Genomic DNA, 19,717 nt, shown 5'->3' with positions numbered 1-19,717 from the left:
CTCCAGTCTTATGCCATCTCTGGAGTGTGCTAAAAAAACATGCAGCACCCTGATCTTGTAATATGTATCACAGCTTCATTAACATTCCCTCCTATCTCTTGCATTCCTGACTACAACCCCAAAAACTCTGCCTTTTGGGGTCACGTTTGAAAATCAGGAAATGAAAAATAAGAGATTTGTCTGGTTTTATTGACATGTGATTCAATTCCATGGCAATGACCTGGTGTGACAAGCCCTGCAAGTCACTGAATAAGTATAAAGAGTAAAAAAATACCCTCCAGGTCTCTGTCAGAGGTAGTTGCTTTCTGCTTTGGGCATGTCAGTGTCCTGGTCTTGGGGAGAAATTCCACATCCATTTGTTGTTATCCTTTTGTGATTTTGTGACAGGTTGCTGGGTGAAATATTGCTCTTCGTTGCTGGCTCTTTTTTTGTTGCTTCTTCTTAAGGCAAGGCACAAGGTTTGAGGCAGGGGGAGGCTGGATTTATTTTTGCCTGGTTTTGAGCAATGAATGTGATAATTTCTGACAATTTGAATTACTTGCTGTTCTTTTATTAAGTTTTTTTGACATCCAAGAAGGAAATGTTTCTTCATTTTAGTCTTTCTTGTCGCATTGGCATTATTCAAAGAAGAGCCCTTGCATTATGTTTGATGTCTTCCAGTTTCCACTTAAAATTTAGTAGCTGTATCATTTGGAAGCAGATTTCTTCAGCTGAGTACACTGCATAGAAGTGAAGGAATCTGTTGCAAAGCAACTTTACTGAGTAGAAAGTGTATATATGTGCTAATACTCTATCTGGAAGTTCAGTAATATTTATGTGGAGTTATAGGTATTAGAAAAAAAATTATATGCTTATTACTTGGTGTACAGAAAATAAAATTTCAGATTAGTGGGAAGTTCTGCTTTTTCTAAATGTGGGGTTTTTTCAGTCAGAACAAAAATAATCTTTTCCCATCCATTTTAATACAGCTTTATGCGGCTTAATTTTAGATGGTTTGTTTCATTTAATGTTTTTGCCCATACTGGGTCCTAACAAAAAAGCCTAAAAATCAAGAATCTTTTGTCATGCCATTCTAGTATAAGAATGTTTTCCTCTCTTCTTGTCCTCCTTTTCCTTTTGCTTAATGTTTTAATAACTATTGCACTGTTTTATTTCAATCAAATAACATTTTTTTTCTTAGTACAAGTGCTGTGTATAAAAATCTTGATCTAGTTCCATTTTTCTTAATGATTGTAATTGTAGTGGCTCCATGGGTCCAAACAGACTGGAGTTTTCTCCTTTTCTTCTACAGATCCCAAAGATATAAACCATGGTTTGTTATTTTTAATCTTTCTTATGCTTCACACCAGTTTAGTGGGACTCAGTGTCACCAGCACACTCAAGAATACAACGGGCATCTCCTAACTCTGAGCTCTGCACTCCTATCACTAGACAAAAGCACTAATATAAAAATAATCTGAACCATCTGAGTGCTGAAATAGGAAAAGCAGATGTTTAGCCTGTATATGTCTGCTTTAAATCTGTTCCACACCAAGGTATCCGTGCTTGGCACTGTAACAGTGCCTAAAACAGAGTAAGATGGCTACGAACCTTGCACTTGCCATGGAGGAAAAGTGATGACATTTACTCCTCTAAATGTGTTTTTGAAGAACTAATTTCACTGATGACCATGTGTGAAATGAGCTTCTGACTGATATATATTAGGCTGTAAAACAGTCTCATTTAAAGCTAGATCAGACAAAAACCACGCACATTTGACAGGCACAGTCCTGCCCTAGTAGTTGGAAGTGCAAACAGATTTTGAAATTCCTCTTCTAAGTGCCCTCCACGGGATCTTTTCTTCAGATGCTTCAGTGTTTTTGCAAGAGACCTTGCTTCTTCTCTTCCACCACTGACTCCCTTTCAAAAATATACTCTTCCAAATGACTCTTTTGGAAGTATATTCTTCCCCCTCTCAGCTTTATTTGTGAAGCAATAGCTGAAGCTCAGATACTGTTGATTTTCTAAATATTTAAACTTACCCAACTCACAGTTCTTTGTATGAGGTGCTCTGTAAATACTTATTATCACACCTCAGTGACAAACAAACCACATTCTCAACCACGTGCAAATGTGTGTACACACAGATTTATCCACATAAAACGTGAGCAGGTTAGTAAGGGCACAGGAGTGATGCCCTCTTGCAGTGCCCATACAAAAAAATTAAGTGGTTGCAAAGCCCTGTTCATTCCCTGATCAGGCTGTGTGACTGAAATGCATTTAAAGGTGAAGCTGCCAGCTTCCTGTAGGTTCTGTCCCAGACAGGTGGGCAGGGAAAGGATAGAGAAAAGCTGACAGGAAATGGACTTGACTAATTGGGTCAAGTTCAGTCTATATCCTCCCTTCCCAACCAAATGGAGCAAAGCACTGGATCAAGCAATGGGATTTATGCCTGGAGCATGCCATTAGAGGATACTTTTCCTTCAAGAGGGAAACAGATCAGAAATGGAATTTTACTCAGAACTGCACTATCTTGTATATGCAGCTCTTTATCAAGTCAGTCAAACCCTAAATTAGATGAACATGCTCAGGATAAAGGTGTGAAGAGGTGTCGCTAGAGGACATGAAAAGAGTTATACTCACACAGTCAAGTTCAGAGCAAAAAGAGGGGAAGTTTATTTCTTTGACCTCGCTTATATAGATTCTGGACAATGTCCAGGGATTGGAGAATGAGGTTGACACCTCTCCACCCCACTGGTCAGACTAGAAGTCCATCAGTTGTCCCTCCTTAGAGAGGAAGGCAAAAACAATCACTTTGTTTATGTTACAATCCATGAGAAGACTCCACTACAAAAATGCAAACAATCAGAAGGCTAAAAGAATATGGCAATATTTCATCCTTTTTCTGTTAAAAAAAAGAAAAAAGAAAAATGAACAATGTTCAGTGTCTGCTTGTGGAGGGACCATTGGAGTGATCACTTGCATCGTCTGCATCTGAGTCATCACTCGATAGTTCATCCACTTGATGACTTTCATTTTGGTCACAGTCTCCAGCTTGCCTATCGGCTGGATTTTCCCCTTGTGGTCACAGGTCAGGATGAACACACTTTGCAGGTACCCAGCGTACACCAATACCTGTGGATACACAGGCATACCCACGCCCCGAAGCGATAAGGTCATAGGGACCTTCCCACTGTTTGGTGACTAAATTCCTCACCCAAACCTTCTCTCAAGGCTGATGTGTCTCATCCAAAGCTGGTAACGAAAGATGATGCTTCAAAATGACAGGATTATTAGAATTCCGTGGCACCATAAGGTGATTGATGGTATACAAAGATTTTGCGCCCATTAATTGCAAACACCCTTGCCAGCATTTGATTATCAAATGACGATCAGCTCAAACAGTGTAGTTGCCGTCTTCTGCAGCTGATGGGGCAGGAAGACCCATTCCAAGGCGTGCAAGGAATCGGACCATTTGTCACTCCTTTGGCCAATGATGCCTGTGGGATGCAAATCTGGAGTGGTGATGAAAACAGTGACATCAACAGAAGGGTCAATGTGATAAGCTTGGCGAGCAGAAACAGCTCGCTGAACCTCCTCCAGCACCTGATGTGCCCCAGAGGTCAATGTGCAAGGTGACTTCAAATCAGAGTCTCCCTTTAACAAATCAAACAAAGGAGACAGTTGTGTTGTGGTCAGTCCCAGACACGGACGCAACCAATTGATGACACCTACCAATTTCTGGGCATCATTCAGTGTCTTCACCAAATGCACAACTTGCACCTCTTCGTGTGGGACTGTTCATTCCAAAATTTTGACCCCCAAATATTTCCAAGGAGGTTGTTGCTGAACCTTTTCTGGAGCCACCTGCAGCCCCTGAGAATGCAAAGCATTGAGCAACTAAAGCTGTATCCTCAGCAATTCATCCTGGATGGACACAGTCACCAATATGTCATCCATATAGTGATAAAATTGAGCATCACGAAACTGCTTGCAAACTCCAGACAAGGCTCAGGCCACGTACCATTGGCATATGGCTGGTGAGTTGTGACAACCCTGGGGAAGAATCCTCCATTGATATCGCTGTGCAGGCTCAGCATTGTTGATAGCTGGCGCTGAGAAGGCAAATTTCAGTCTGTCATCGGGATGCAAAGGAATTGTAAAGAAACAGTCCTTCAGATCCACGATGAGGACTGGCCAATCTGCGGGAAGCATGGTGGGTGACTGCATACCAGCCTGCAACGTCCCCATGCTTTCCATCACGGCATTGACCTTCCGGAGGTCTTGTAACAATTTCCATTTCCTAGACTTCTTCTTGATGCAGAAGACAGGAGTGTTCCAGGGACTGGTAGAAGGTTTCAGATGACCCTGATCCAACTGCTCCTGAATCAAGTCACAAAGGGCGACTCGTTTGCCTTGAGGGAGGGGCTGCTGGTTCTCCCAAACAAGGTTGTCCACCAGCCACAGTATAGGAGGTGTAGGACACTCTGCGCCCTTCATCGCAGTGAACCCCATCAAAAATCTGTCCCAATGTGCACCTACCATGCAGCCAGAACATCCCTCCTCCAGAGATTGGTAGGATTTCCTGTTGTGACATGAGGCCAAACCATGGCCATCTGTCCCTCTGGGTTCATGATCATCACAGGCCTCTGGCTAACATAGCATTGCGCCATTCCTGCCAACCCCACAACAGGCATCTGCACCAGATCCAAGGGCCACTGTGGGGGCCAAGCAGCAAGGGAGAGAATCATGATGTCCACACCAGTGTCAAGGAGCCCGCAGAGGCTGATCTCTGGCAGTGTTGCACCAGGGATGGACAGGGTACACTCCTTCTCAGGACAGTCTTTGGTCAGCACAGTGGTCCAGTGAACCTGAGGTGGCCCAGTGGATCCAAAGCCGCCATCTCCCCGCAACCGTTTCTCTGCTCTATGAACAGAAGACTTTAAAAGGCACAAGCTGAGCAAATCTGGTCCCTTCAGGGATAGTCACGGGGGGGGTGGATGTGGAAACCATGGCATAAATTTGTCCCGTGAAATCTGCATCAATGAGTCCCAGATACATCATGATATCCTGAGTCGGGGCACTAGATCTCCCCATGAGGAAAGCACTCATGGCCTCACCCACAGGACCAAAGGCATCCAGGGGAACTTTGTGCACTCCGCAAGAGTCTAAGACGACCGTTGCTGCTGTACAGACATCAAGACCTGCTGAGCCACAGGTGCTGGCTGTAAGCCAGCCACGCAGACCTCCACTGGCTCCGGGTCCTGGAGAGAATTTTGTGTCTGAGTGTGTCTCCCCTTTGTGCTCTGTCTCCCGAAACGCAGGGAAAGCCTTGTATCCTCCTGGGAAGGCTGTCGCATCTGCTAAGTCCCATCCCATGAACTCCACAGGAACAAGGGCAAATGCCTGACTGGGAGGCACCTCAACATCGCCCAATATCACAGTGGTGGCAGCACCAGCAGGGCTAGCACTTGCTGGTGCCGCTGCTGTCCCCAGGAGAGCCGCGCTTGAGGCCGCCGTGGGTCCAGGCTGGCCCGGGGCTTCCCTTACCCATGCGAGGAGGGAACGGGATGCAGGGATGAGCCTGGCTTGCAAAGACGTGGCGCTGTCTCGGGCCGCTGCCGAAGGCTCGGCCAGCAGCGAGGGGGTCACGAGGGTGGCGCAAGAGGGGACGAAACCGCGGTGGGAGCGGGACACAGTGCAGGGCTGCTCGAACCCGGGCTGGCCCTGCGCGTGAGTAGCACCACCCGCCACACCCAGTGGGGGCGGTGCAGGGAGGGGATCGGCCAGGGCCGCCCCCGACTGAGTCCCGCTGGCGACACGGACACCCACAGTGGGCGCCGCCCACTCCGTGTGGAGCAAGACGGACGCCCCACCCACGGGGACTGGGTCTGACAGAAGATCAGTCAGAACCCCATCCTACGCCGCTCCAAGGGCAATGTCACAGTTCGGACATCGTGTCGTCACAGTATGAAGCTCCAGCAGAGGCGCGGGAGGAGCCAGCGACCCCCCACCACCTCCCAGCATCGGGAAAGCACAGAGGGAGAGTGGCTTCCCCCTGCTCTTTTGCTTCCTGGGAGCAGGGAGGTGCTGAGTCAGCACAGGCGGAACCACGGGACCCCCAGAAGCCCACAGGTCCCTGCCCATCTGCTGGTTGGCCGGGACCAACTGGCTGGGGGCCCCATCCACCCCCGGGGAACCGAACCCATGCCCAGGGAAGGAAAGGTCCCCCAGCACAGCGGCCTGGGAGGGAAGGGAGGGATCCGCCTCAGATTCCAAGAGAGGGTTTCCTGCTGAACTACAACTAGAAGATCCATAGCTTGCTAACACCATGTTACTCCGTTTCCAGAATATCACCAGCTTCACCATGTCTGTATTGTAGCCTGCAGACAAAATCCGGAGGAGATAGTCACTTAACCTGCTCCAAATCTCCTTAGAAAATTTTTTCTCAGCACCAGGAAAGAAGCCTTGGTCCTTTCCATAAAAATAGCTCTGAAAATTTTCCCCAGAAACTGAAACTTGCTTCCTTTCCAGCAAGCTTAGCAACAGGCCAAAACTAACATATTGTCAGCGGAAAATGCAGGAACTGCCATTTTTTCAAAGGTTCAGGGGGCTCTAGTTCTCTTGGGGGAGGGGGGGTTACCACCTAGTTACACGATCCACAGACTGCCACTCCACTTGGGGTTGCCAGATGTCACTGGAGGACACAAAAGAATTACACAGCCAAGTTCAGAGCAAAAAGAAGAGAGGTTTATTTACTTGACCTGGCTTGTATAGATTCTGGACAATGATCAGGGATTGGAGAATGAGGTTGTCACCTCTCCCCCTCACTGGCCAGACTAGAAGTCCATCAATTGTCCCTCTTCAGAGAGGAATGTGAAAACAAACACTTTGTTTATGTTACAATCCGTGAGAAGACTCCACTACAAAAATGCAAACAATCAGAAGGCTAAAAGAATATGGCAACAGTCCATTTAGACTCAAAGATGTCATATTCGACAGGCTGAAAAAGAACATGAACCAAACACCGGATATCGTAGTGTGGCAGTACATCAGCATTAAAAACCTGAAGCAGCTGCATGACTTCAATAGACCCCAGCCCATATTTTCCAACCTTATCCTGGAGATCCATCAAGGCTTTCCGTGATAAAGCTTGATGGGTGTTATGATTTGCTCCTTGAAATACAGGGAAAGCCTGATAACTTCCTGGGAAGGCTGTTGCATCGCTAAGTCCCGTCCCATGAACTCCACAGGAACGGGGGCAGATGCCTGACTGGGAAGCCCCTCAACACCGCCCCATATCACAGTGTCTGCAGCACCGGCAGGGCTAGAAAATCCGTCTCCACCCTCCAGGGGGCGATGTGCCGAGCCACAATCGCCCATCTCCTTGACTTTGGCTTTCATATCCTCCCCAAATCGTGTGTGATCTCTCAGATATATAGTCACCTGACAAGGGGATAAAGTCCACAAACCAGCTGAAAGAGACCCACCAGCCCAGGACCCTCTGCCCCGGGGTGGCACCGGCCTCATAACGGCCGTGTCTCTGCCTGCGCCAAAGGTGAACACCGCAGGCTTGCACTTGCCGGCGCCGCTGCTGTCCCCAAGAGAGCACTGCTCAGGGCCGCCAACGCTGTGGGGCCAGGCAGGGCATGCAAATGCGACGTGGAATGGAGCGGGGCTGGCCCAGGGCTTTCCTCCCCCAACGCGAGGAGGGAATGTGATGCAGGTAGGGGTGTAGCCTGCGAAGATGCGGCACCGCCTCTTGTCACCACCAAAGGCTTGGCTGGCGGTGATGGGGGGTGCGTGGGCGGCGTGGGAGGGGAAGAAACTGTGGTGGGGGCAGGACACAATGCAGGGCCGATCAAACCCGGACTGGCCCCTGCGCCGCGAGTAGCGCCACCCACCACACCCAGCGGGAGCGGTGCAGGGAGGGGACCAGCCAGGGCCACCCCCAGCCGAGTCACGCTGGTGGCACAGAAACCCACAGTGGGCACCGCCTGTTCTGTGTGGAGCAATACGGACACCCCACCCACTGGGACTAGGTCCAACAGAAAATCAATCAGAACCCCGCCGTCCGGGACTTCTGCCACTCCAAGGGGATATTTCATGGCAAAGTCACAGTTTGGACATCATGTTGTCATAGTGTGAAGCTCCAGCAGAAGCACGGGAGGAGCCAGCGACCCCCCCACCACCTCCCAGCGCCAGGAAAGTGCAGAGGGAGAGCAGCTCCCCCCTGCTCTTCCGCCTCCTGGGAGCAGGGAGGGGTGGAGTCAGAGCAGCCGCTCCACGGGACCCCCAGAAATGCGCAGGTCCCCACCCATCTGCCGGTTGGCCGGGACCAACTGGCTGGGGGCCCCATCCACCCCCGGGGAACCGAACCCATGCCCAGGGAAGGAAAGGTCCCCCAGCACAGTGGCCTGGGAGGGAAGGGAGGGGTCTGCCTCGGCTTCCAAAAGAGGTTTTCCCTCCCCTTCAGCCTCACCATCCAAGCCAGAAGGATTCCCTGCTGAACTACAACTAGAAGATCCATAGCTTGCTAATACCATGTTACTCCGTTTCCAGAATATCACCAATTCTACCATGTCTGCATCATAGCCTGCAGACAAAATCCAGAGGAGATAGTCATCTAACCCGCTCCAAATCTTCTTAGAGAATTTTTTCTCAGCAGTAGGAAAGAAGCCTTGGTCCTTTCCATAAAAATACCACCTCTGAAAATTGTCCCCAGAAACAGAAACTTGCTTCCTCTCCAGCAAGCTTAGCCAAAGGTCCAAGGCCAACATATCGACTCTGGAAAACACAGGAACTGTCATCTTTACAAAGGTACAGGCAAACCCTAGTTACCTCAGGGGGGATCTCACCACACCTACACGAGCCACAGACTGCCATTCTACTCAGGGTTGCCAGATGTCACTGGAGGACACGAAAAGAGTGATACATAGTCAAGTTCAGAGCAAAAAGAGGGGAAGTTTATTTCTTTGACCTTGCTTATATAGATTCTAGACAATGTCCAGGTATTGGAGAATAAGGTTGTCACCTCTCCACCCCACTGGCCAGACTAGAAGTCCATCAATTGTCCCTCCTCAGAGAGGAATGTGAAAACAAACACTTCGTTTATGTTACAATCCGTGAGAAGATTCCAATACAAAAATGCAAACAATCAGAAGGCTAAAAGAATATAGCAACAAAGGGGAAGCAGAGCAGAATGATGATCAATAGAGATGAGAACAGAGAAGAAGGAGGGGCTGGAAAGAAATGCACAGGAGGCAAGTGGTAGGGCTTGCCAGGCACAGAACATGCAGGCCTGATGCACTTCTGTGTGTAGGATAAGGCAAAGAATTGGTGAGGAGGAATTTAAAACTGATACAAAGCCAAGGATAGTATAAAGAAGATCTATTGACTCACTAATATGCTGGATGGTTTTGTAAATCAGTGCTTTTCTGAAGCTTTTTAACAAACCGACTGCTCTGTAATGAGACCCACATTTTGCAGTGCTGGAGGAAGCTTTCATAGAAGCCTAGAATGGTTTGGGTTGGAAGGGAAGTTAAAGATCATCTCGCTCCAATCCCCCAGCTGCGGGCAGGGCCTTCCCAGTGGAGCAGGCTCCCCAGAGTCCCAATCAGCCTGGCCTTGAACACTTCTAAGGACGAGGCATCCACAATTTCTCGGGGTATTTGCCTTTGTGAGTGCCTCACAACTCACCGTGAACAATTTTTTCCTTACTTAATTTAAGTCTTCAGTCACTGAAGACAGGCTCCAATTTTATTTACTTGTTGTCTGATCTCGGTGCTGTTTTTCATGTGGATTCCAAATGTGCAGTGTATTGCCAAGAGTTTAACTGGGTAATCACAGTAAATTTTGGAAAAAAACTCCAAAACATAATGAAAATTATATTCCTATATAGATGCTAATATAGCTTCATGGCAAGGAGCTGAGAAACACTGAAATGCAGGAAACAGAGACCTTGAAATGCTTTGTTTTGTGTGATACATTGTTTAGTTTTTATTTTTTGTGGTCACAGATCGTGGGAGAAAGTAATATTTCCTTCTCTGAACTAGTCCATTTAATTTCACTATTATTAGAAAGTATTCAAAAGTCACAAATTATGTGCTTGTAGGTTTTTCAGATGGCTTTGAAGCCATGAGATTTGAAAAAGGAAAAGGAAAAACAATCACAGATTATATTTATTTATTTTTCCCATGGCTTTCAGACCTTTAGACCTGTGAGTCATATCTTTTTTTCCACCCATAGTAGTGGGGAATAAAGACGGGCGATAAAAATCACAAGAGTCTGTAACAGCACTTCAGAATTTGTGTTACTGAAAGTAAAGCAAGCCTGAAAAAAACCAAACCAAAACATTACAGAAACTGGTCATAGAAAAAACCTTTGATGGAAACTTTATTTCTCCCTTTTCCTGCAGAGTCAGAATTTTTAAAAATGTACCTCACAGCTCCCATTGTGACAATTCTGCTGTCTGTTCAAACAAGCTCAGCCTCCAGTGTACACAGCACTCACAAAAGCCCAGCCATGTATTTTGCTGCCTAAATAGGAGCTGAGCTGTTTTGCAAAGTCTGTCCCATGGGACCTATCAAGCAATGGATACTGTGGAAATGTGAGCAATAATGACAATGTATTATGGGGTGAATGATACTGCCATATTACACTAATGCAAATTAAACTTTGTGTGTGTGGGCAAGGCAATTTAAAATCCTAACCTAAAATTTTCTATCTTTGTGTATTTTGGGACAAATTCTCCTGTTCTCACTCATTTCACGTAATGTCATGTCATTGCCTGCAGTAGAAAGAAACATGATTCATGCTAGTGACAGCAAGAAGAGATTAGCCCTGTTAAATCTTACCCAGAAGTTGCATTAATGCTGTTTTACATAATATTTTGCATTATTCTGTCCCACTTACCACTAGAGATGTGTCAAGAACTTAAGGATATTTATAGAATGGAGGCAAGTGGCTCGTAGCCACAGCACTGGAGTTGACTTTTGTCCCTGGTGTTGGGTGGCTCCTGCAATTCTGAAAGAAAAGCTGGCATTGTCTGTTTTTAATAGTCTCTTCACTGAAAGTAAATGCAGTCATCACTGCAGTGATAAATGGGGAAAAAAATGAGATGATCAGTGAATGAACTACTGTAGCAGGTGGTAGTAGGTGTTGCTTATTAGATGTTCAGTATTACAAAAAAGGAGAGAATGACAGAAATCCCCCAGAGAGACACCTTTCTAAGAAATAATCTGACACCTGTCATCACTCTCCAAGACAAGGTTGCTTAACAATCCAAAGCTTGCAAGGGTATAATGGCAAGACAGTGAAGAAGGGTGCTACTGACTGGGACCTTTGCTTGCATCCATTTCTGCTAATGTCATGGGTTACGTGGCTACCAGTCATGCTATGGTGGCACATACTGAATGTGACTACTTTTGGAGGAGTTATCTGTTGTTATCTGTGAACCTTAGCAGGGCTTACAGCATCCAACATAAGGCGCAGCCTGCTGCAAAGCTTGGGTGTATCCTTCATTTTGGATGACAGAAAAGCTTGGATTGTGGCCACTGTTTTTCCAGAAATGTGAGCATTTAGGTATCAAGGTAAATGTGCTGGATTTTGCTCTCTTTCTTGAGGCCACTGCAACCATGGGGTAAGGTCTGCAATTAGAGGCTTCCCTTCTGAGCTTGCTTCTTCACATCACCTGGCAGCACCATCTGAGCCCCCTTCGGCAGCCTGCTGAGCACTGTGGCTCTGCAGTGCCTGTGTGTTTATTTACTCCTCTTCCTCTCCAAGTAAAATAGCCTATGTCTGGTTTCATTTGCACTCTCCTTTTGGTGTTTGTTTTAGTTGAACATCTGTTGGGAAGTGTTTTAAGTGGTGTATTTTCCCTCTCTTCTTACTTTTCTTTTTCATGCTCATGACCTGACCTGGTCAGTGTCTTGCTCTCTGACTGAAAGAGGTGAGGTCTGTGGTAGTCCTGGATCCCAAGGGAATTGTTTCTAGACCTTTGGAGCAATTAAAGAGATTTTTTTTTCTCTTATATGAGTGTACTCTAAACCTACTCTGGAAGGCGCTGTTGTTCCACCAGGGTGAAAGCTCTGGCCATCAAGTGTTTTCTGCAGTTTTAGTCTCTCTTGGCTACCTTGGGCTTAAGTTGAGAAGTACCTTGAAGATAAGGACTGGGGGCATTTAATGTTTGAACTTGACTATTCTAAGGGAAGACATTGTATGAAGATGAGGCTTGGTATGCCCATGCTACTGAGAAAATGAACAACAGCTCTCCATACTGGCTGAAGCTTTGTAAGTGCTGGAAATGTCATGTTTTGATATCTCCTGTGGTTACACTGGGGAGTGACAAAGATAATTTGAGGTTGTGTCATCAACAGGCTGTGTAGGATGAGGTGTCCGAGCCAGTCAGGGATGCTAAAAAGGCTTTGCTTGTCAGTAAGGCAAGAGTGGGGATTTGGGGAGGAATTGACCAGTGCTCCTGAGCTATGGATCATGCTGACCATTTGCAAGTGCTAAACCCCCATCTCTAAATGTATCCTGCAAATGCACCCAGAACCTGATGAAGAGATTGATGGGAAGACTTTGCTTTTCTCTGAATGAGGTCAGCATGTCTGGGACAGTTTTTCGTTAGCAGCAGAACTGGTTTAAGGTCTCTCAGTACCTCATACTGTCAACTGGACCTGTCTTTCCACAGAGTTAATTTAATTTGGATCTGGCCATCCATCCGGGCATGCTTTCTTTCTTGCCTTGGTACAAAGCAGGCAGTGATGGTTTGCAATGTGAGTGAGACTGGCTTTGTAGCTTGAGAGCAAAGCATCTGGACGTGCACACTGGCTCTTCCAACTGAACTCCTTTAGCTTGCACATGTTTGTAGAAGAGGACTCAGTTAGGAGGAATGCATCAAAGAGAAAAGATATGCATGGTGACGTTATAGTATCAGTCATCTCGGCAGCATGTCTGCTGTTGGACCCACAGCTGATTGGTATCTCTTGGTAGTAGTTTGGCTCAAGTTTGATTTGATGTTTATGAATGCAATGTGTGAAATGACAGCTAAGCCTCAGTTCAGCAGGAGATCAGTGAGGACAGCCGCAAGTTGAAGCACCAGCTTGCACTGCGCATACAAACTGAGCTTATTTTAACTACAGGGGTTGGCTGCAAAATAATAATTAAAAAAAAAAAGGGTGCATGCCATCTGCTGGAATGGTTCCTTGGTTCTGAAAATTTCCATAAAGGAGCATGCACAGAAAAATCCTGCCAACCACATGCTAGCTGGATGGACTACCATGTGTCCTGGGGCAGGGGAGGAAGGAAAGAGGGCACGCTTGGACAAGCAGCCTGGCTGAGGGATGTGACACTTCATTTTCTGCATTCTGCAAAATGTCCTGCCAGCTACAGTCACAAGTGCTGATGCGAGGGAGATCTGGTTTTGTTCCAGTTAAAATGGTAAGTGGTAGCTTGGTCTGCGATGCAGGTGAGATGGGCGCTGAGAATTACCTTCTCCATCTGCTTTACCCTAAATGAGGGAGTGATTGCCTCACTGCTTTCTCCTTTTGACTTGACATGCATTGGCTTTGTCCCTCACGCTGTAGCTGTGGCGGATTGAAAGCCTCAGAGCCTCCTAAGCCTGTCCCCCGTTCGTACCACAGGGTGATTAGCATCAGGGAGTGAATCAGCTCAGCTGTCCTGGCGTTTGGGAGGAGGCAGTCGGAGAGAGGGCCGAGTGACAGCGCTGCTGAGCGGGGGCGGCGGTGTCCGTCCCGGGCACACCGTCCCGGGCACACTGCCCCGGGCAGCGGGCTCGGCTGTGCGGGGCTCGCCTCATGCCCAGCGCTGCCCCGCCCGCTCGGCCCCGCCGCCTTGCTCTCCCCGGGGCGGCGGCGGCAGACGAGTCCGCTCGGCTGCGATAGCCAGGCTAATCAGGGTTGATGGCAAGTGTCTGGAGGGAGTCTACGGTCGTTGTAGTGTCTGCTGAATTTGTCAGGGAGGGCCTCTGGGTGCCACCAAGGGTGAGACAGACGATTTACTTCTTCTTAAGCACAGAGGGAGCTCAGAGACTGCTCATCCCTGTGCTTCCTCCTGATGGTCACTTCCGAGCACTTCTCTCACGTTCCCACCATTTCTCATCTCTGCGACATACTTTCCCCCATCTCCCGCTGTGTTTGAGTGGTGAGTGTACCTGCGGCTTTGCTCCTGCGGGATCTCTTATGGGAAGCAGCCTGGCCTTCGAGGTACTATGGAGCACCCTTCCCTACCCCTTGCTCAAGGACATGGGTGAGCAGCAGGGAACCATTAAGTGAGCATTGTTTCCTTCCTTGGATGCCTACAGACAAGGTCATTTAATTTCCCCCTTTCCCCTGGTCTCTTAGTCAAAAGGAGTGGAGAAAAGACTTTTCTGAGCCCACACCTGACACTCATGAATATTTAATGTTTCTAGCTTTTATTTCCCTTGAAGAGCAAAACCTTTTCATATTTGATGCCCTGGAAGGCTGTTTGGTTGCTGAATGTTGTTTCATCAATGCTCTCCCTCCTTGCTTTTCCTCCAGACTGCCCAGCCTCTCTTCCTTTCTCTTCTTGAGCAGCATTTCCTTTTTTACAAAGGATGTTTCAGAAAAGGTTACTGTCCCTTTCATATCCCCTCCTTACTGTGAGCCAGCATGGCTTCTGCTCTGCCAGTGGTAAAGGACAAATGGGAATGTAGGGAAAGGCAGCAGTGGGGAGGGAGGCCAGGAAAAGCGTGCACAGAAGCTGAGGTGTGGCAGAGAGGAGTTGTAGGCAGAGCAAGAGAAAAGTGGCTGTGCAGCGGGTAGAGGCAGAAGGTGGGAAGGAGGCAACAGCAGGATTTTGATGAAGAACTGGCTTTCCAGCGCCTTTCAGAATTTGTCATTCAAGATGCACAGGTGTTGCTGTGGATGGTAGCTTGTCTAGCAAGGGCCCAGTGGAAAAGGCAGGCATCCCAGCTCCCCAAAACAGAGTACTCCCAAGGCTGCACTTCCCATGTCCACTGTTGGGCAGTTGCTTTAGAGAACTCATTATTTTGGCCACCAGCTTCTATGGTAAATCATCACCTGTTGTCCTTAGGCTGTTCAGCCTTTCCCCCTCTTTCTCCTGCAATTGCAACTGATGTTTGAACATTTGGATTGGTGTAGTTACTGCTTTTGAAGAGCCAATCTCATCTCCACAGTCAACATCAGTGGGAAGAGAAAGAGGAATCTGTCTAACTGTGAATTTTTTTTTTTTTAAAAAAAAGGGGGGGGGGCACGTCATTTGGCCTTAGAATCTGTTAATGCTGAAATTCTTTGTGATGTGGAAAAGATGCCAGGTGATGGGGCCACTTGCCAGTTCTTGGGTCATGGCCCCATGTACCCCAAAGGGCCTAACATGAGGGCAATAGCTGTGTTCTTGGAGCTGTGAAGAGCATAATCTTGTACCATCAGTAATCCCTCTGAGAGTCAGGATGGAGAATGTATGGGCAGGCAGGATGTTTCCAAGAAAAAAAACAGATGAGTTTTGTGCACTTGCTTTCTCTTGGAACATAGACAAAATCAATTTTTGCTGACCCAACAAGCATGCTGTCTCTAAAATTCTGATGGGAATGTCTGTTTTGTCTGTTCTGCGTTTCAATGTAAGGGCAGCCTCATCTCTCCCATTACCCAGCTCTGAAATGGAGCTAGCATCAATTGATCTGAAAAACATCATCCCCTCTTGCAGCATTAGTGGCACCGCTTCCCGTGTCACTTGGCTCTCCCTAATGTACTAACCAGGAGAGTTTATGGGAACTACTGAGCTCGTTCTGTGACACAACATTAATGCTGGGAACACGCAGTACTACAGTGAGGGTGCATGGTCTTGAAGACCCAGATGTTTTCTCCAGGGCCCAGCAGGTCATAGTCATTGTGCTGTTGGACATGGTGTGCTAGGAGGTCAGAGAGGTGTCAGTGACTCAGGGCACGGCTGCGATTCCTAGCAAGTGGCTGGAGCTGTGTCCCTGCACTGCCCGATGCAGTCACTGATGTACTTGTCTATAAGCTGCCTTACGTGGTAACGGGTAACACAGCTGGGCCGTCAGGCAGCAGGGCTTAACTACAGCTCCACAGCTTGGCCTTAGAGCTAGTGCCATCATCCCTTATCCTTCATGATCCTATGTAGGCACCAATAAGCATCTTTTCCTTCCTACATGTCACATATGTGTAAATACCACTCCTGTCTCTTCTACCCTGCTCTGTCTCCAAAACATTCTCTACTAATCTAAACCAGTCTGCTGTTCCACAGCAGGCACACTTCTCCCTCTTCCTTCAGTGTTTGTGAATTCCATGCCTGCCTACCTCTTCACAGGTGCCACTTTCCTCCCCTCCCTGTGGGGCGAGTAGTCTGGGGAATAGACACGAATCATAATGTAGAGTATCGTGTGGTAATTACTTGGTGCTGCAAACACAAGGGGGATTATCTTGTGGCTCAAAGGGCTGACAGAGAATCCTAATCTTATCTTCCCCTCCTCCTTCCTCTTCCACTGCTATCTGAAGTAATGAATTGGTTATAAATACCTAATTAGCTAATTATTTGCTGCCCTACATGGAACATCTTCAGTCAAGGAACACTCTGGGTACCTGGGGGAGGGACCTCCATGGAGACAAGGAGAGGTGTGCACAGGGATAAAGGCAGTACTGTGATGCTCAGAAGAATTTCTAGACTTTCACCATCTCCAGAGAGCAGAGAAAAAGCCATTAGCTCCATGGAGAAACAAGACTGTGTTTACCCCTACTCGTAGCTGTGAGCTAAAGAACCAAGGGGAAAATAAAACCACAGGAATCATTTATTAGGTAATTAGAGAGTAAAAAAAAAAATAATTTTTTTTTTGAAACATGGGCAGAGATTCTGTGCTGGAAGCATTTTGGTCTGTGCCTGCTACTTGTGTGCTCCAGCCCCATTGGGGCATGAAGACTAGCCAGGGGAGGAAATTGTGGTTTTCATTACTGTCTCTTGATCATACTTAAGAAAACCCAATTATCTATGCCAGTTTATATGTTCTGGAAAGATTCATCCCACTGGCAGGCTGGCCTTGGTCTGTCCATGCACGTCTCACAGCTGCAGGATGCCGTTGCTGTATCAGGATGATTTTCAGTCGGAGCCATTTGATAATGGGTCTGTGGAGCTGACATGCCCCTTTGGGACAGTTGTCACTCTGCTGTCCTTCTGCAGGGAAAGGGGAGGGAAGGATGTCAGTCAGATAGCTGATGGCACCAAAAGTTTCATTTTCTTTTCTTCTCTGCTGCAGATGGAAGGCCTAAGGTTAAGAGAACACAGCATCACAGCAGCTCTGCTGGCTGCCTGTCAGTAGAGGTTAGGACAAGAAAGGGCAATAACCATAAACCTGGCCCAGTTTGGACAGTAGTTAATTTCTGACACTCTGCTTTTATTTTCATGGGCCTTTTTTCTTTTTTTATGCTTATCTTGTAAACTTCTTTCCTTTTCTTCTCCTTCCCTTCCTCTCTTTCTCTATCCCTGTGTCCCACACTTGCTCCTTCTGGTTCTCTTCTCCTCCTGCAGGCATGCGTATCCTTGTGAACCTGCTCCTGGACACCTTGCCCATGCTGGGGAACGTCCTTCTTCTCTGCTTCTTTGTCTTCTTCATCTTTGGCATCATTGGGGTGCAGCTGTGGGCTGGGCTGCTCCGCAACCGCTGCTTCATGGAGGAGAACTTCACATTGTGAGTGACTGGGAGTCAACATCTCCTTCCTTTCTTCTGTGGATGTTTCTCTTTCCCTCTGCCTGCTCATGTCTTCTGCCAGGCTCTCTGTGTATCACTTACTCCAAGTGCGGGGTGATAGTGTGTGGGTGTTGGTCACATCTTGCAGTGGAAAGGGAGGTTGGGCGAAGAGCTGGTTTTTTCTGTCTCCACAGCAGGTGTCTGGGCTCATTTGGATTTGATCAAGGGACAGATTAGCATGGCTGCCCCCTCCAGCCATGCCCAGTAATACAGGATGGTGTTCCTACAGCCAGAAAGAACTGAAACTCTGAAACATGCTGTCTTTCTCCTCAACCTGCCCCCTCTTCAGAAAACAACGCTCACTAGAGCCTTACAGAAAGCCACAGAGCTGCCTGATGCATCCAGGAATATCTTTGGCACCTCCAAAATGGAGCTGGGGTCACTGTTTCAACAGTAGTGCATTACCTTTGGAGGGACACTGAGAAATTACTAGAAAACTTCAGGAGTAGAATTGCATGTGGCCAATGCCATGGAGAAGGGACAGAGGGCTGGTGGGAGAGGTGTCCCACAGATGGGTTAGTAGAAGTGAGCATCTGAAAGCAAAGAATGAGTGTCTGAATGGGTAAAAAAACTTGTGGGGAAACATGGGAAATGTTCTGGCGAAGAGAGCCTGAAGCCGCACCGGGGTTAATTACAGGTATCTCAGGTTAATTTGGGGGTTTGGGGGTGAGTGTGCTGAGCACAGCCTTACTCCTCCCACAGGCAGTGGGGTTCAAAATCTCCTGCCATGAATTCTCCGATTACCCAGTTTCAGGGCACAGCTCCTCCTGTTGACTTTCTGGCTTTAGTAGATCTCAGGCTTTAAAATGTTTTCTTAAAACTGTATGCTAATCCCAGACGTGCTATCAGTGTAGACTGCTTAAAGAAAACCTAGAGCTTTAGATCAGTTTAAACTGATTAAACAGTTCTGAAGCTTTAGAGCATCTCAATTTGGAAAAAAAATTGTGAAAATACTATGTGCAGAACAGCAGTGGAGTTGCATAGTAGGAGCTGCTTAAAGCAGGCATTTCCTCTGTTTATTTATTCCTTGGGGGAAAACTAGTGTTTAGTATGATTGTCCTTTAGGTAAATCAGGAGTAGCACTTCTTTAATGAGTGCAATTACATCTATGCAGTGTTGATGTGACTGGGAAGTAAATTGGGGCCACAGCCTTCACAATGACAGACAGCAGAAAATATTTGGCTGACTGTTACTGGGGAAATCAGTTCTGAAGGTGCACATGTACCAATGATGAGGAACGACATACCTCTGTAGTTTAGTCCTGCTTCGTTAACAATCAGAGACCGACTTTTTCATCAACACTTGTCCTCTTCCAATGACACTTAGTGAAAAAGTCTGAATTTTCACAATGTGAAAGTTGTACATTGTAGCACTGCAAGGAATACACCAGATAAAGTTTATTCCTTTTTTTTTTTATCTCTACCTTTCACTTTTCTGATATTAGCTCATCTCCAGCTAGGCAAGCGTAGATGATTTTAATTATTCATGCATTTGGAAGGTGCTTGCATTATTTGGAAAAAAGACATGAACTTGTCATAAAACATTGCACCCATAATGCCAGCTGCCAAGGAGGAGTCAAAGTTAAGGTTAAGTCAATTTTATCTTTCCATTTCCAAACTTTAAGACTTATCTGTGCAACGTTAATTATGCATGAACAGGGTTTTTTTTAGAAGTACAGAAGGTTCACTACCAAATGTTAAAATATGTCCATCAGCAGTTACATATATGAACATATTACAGTAAAACCTGATGAACTTCCTTAATGTCATTGTATCTGATTTAGCTTTGATGTTAATGGGGAGAGTGATCAGACTTCAAATCTCTGCAATCCAGCTTTTTTTCATCTCCATGTAAGCAGATTGTGTAAATTTGACTTGGGGTGATCTGATGGAAGGAAAAGCTCTGAAAACTGGGGTCTCACCCTAGAAATTTGCTGCTTTTCAGGAATCCTATCATTCCTCCCCTTCTCCTGAG

General features: G+C 46.9%; 1 protein-coding gene across 4 annotated transcripts in view; it reads left to right on the top strand.

Annotated features, from left to right (window-relative positions):
- Window positions 1-19,717, top strand: part of CACNA1I (calcium voltage-gated channel subunit alpha1 I) — a 196,664-nt gene that overhangs the window by 118,122 nt on the left and 58,825 nt on the right. For 3 of the 4 annotated variants that reach the window (XM_040062451.2, XM_058420267.1, XM_040062453.2), the window contains one exon: window positions 17,524-17,683. The exons of the other annotated variant lie outside the window; for it this stretch is intronic. In XM_040062451.2, coding sequence (XP_039918385.1) covers window positions 17,524-17,683 — 160 coding nt within the window. The remainder of the gene's footprint in view (window positions 1-17,523; window positions 17,684-19,717) is intronic. 4 annotated transcript variants of the gene reach the window in all.

Source organism: Hirundo rustica, chromosome 4, assembly GCF_015227805.2.
Source record: "Hirundo rustica isolate bHirRus1 chromosome 4, bHirRus1.pri.v3, whole genome shotgun sequence".
Taxonomy (NCBI): domain Eukaryota; kingdom Metazoa; phylum Chordata; class Aves; order Passeriformes; family Hirundinidae; genus Hirundo; species Hirundo rustica.
Note: the sequence above shows the minus strand (reverse complement) of the source record. Positions and strands in the feature narration are given on the sequence as shown.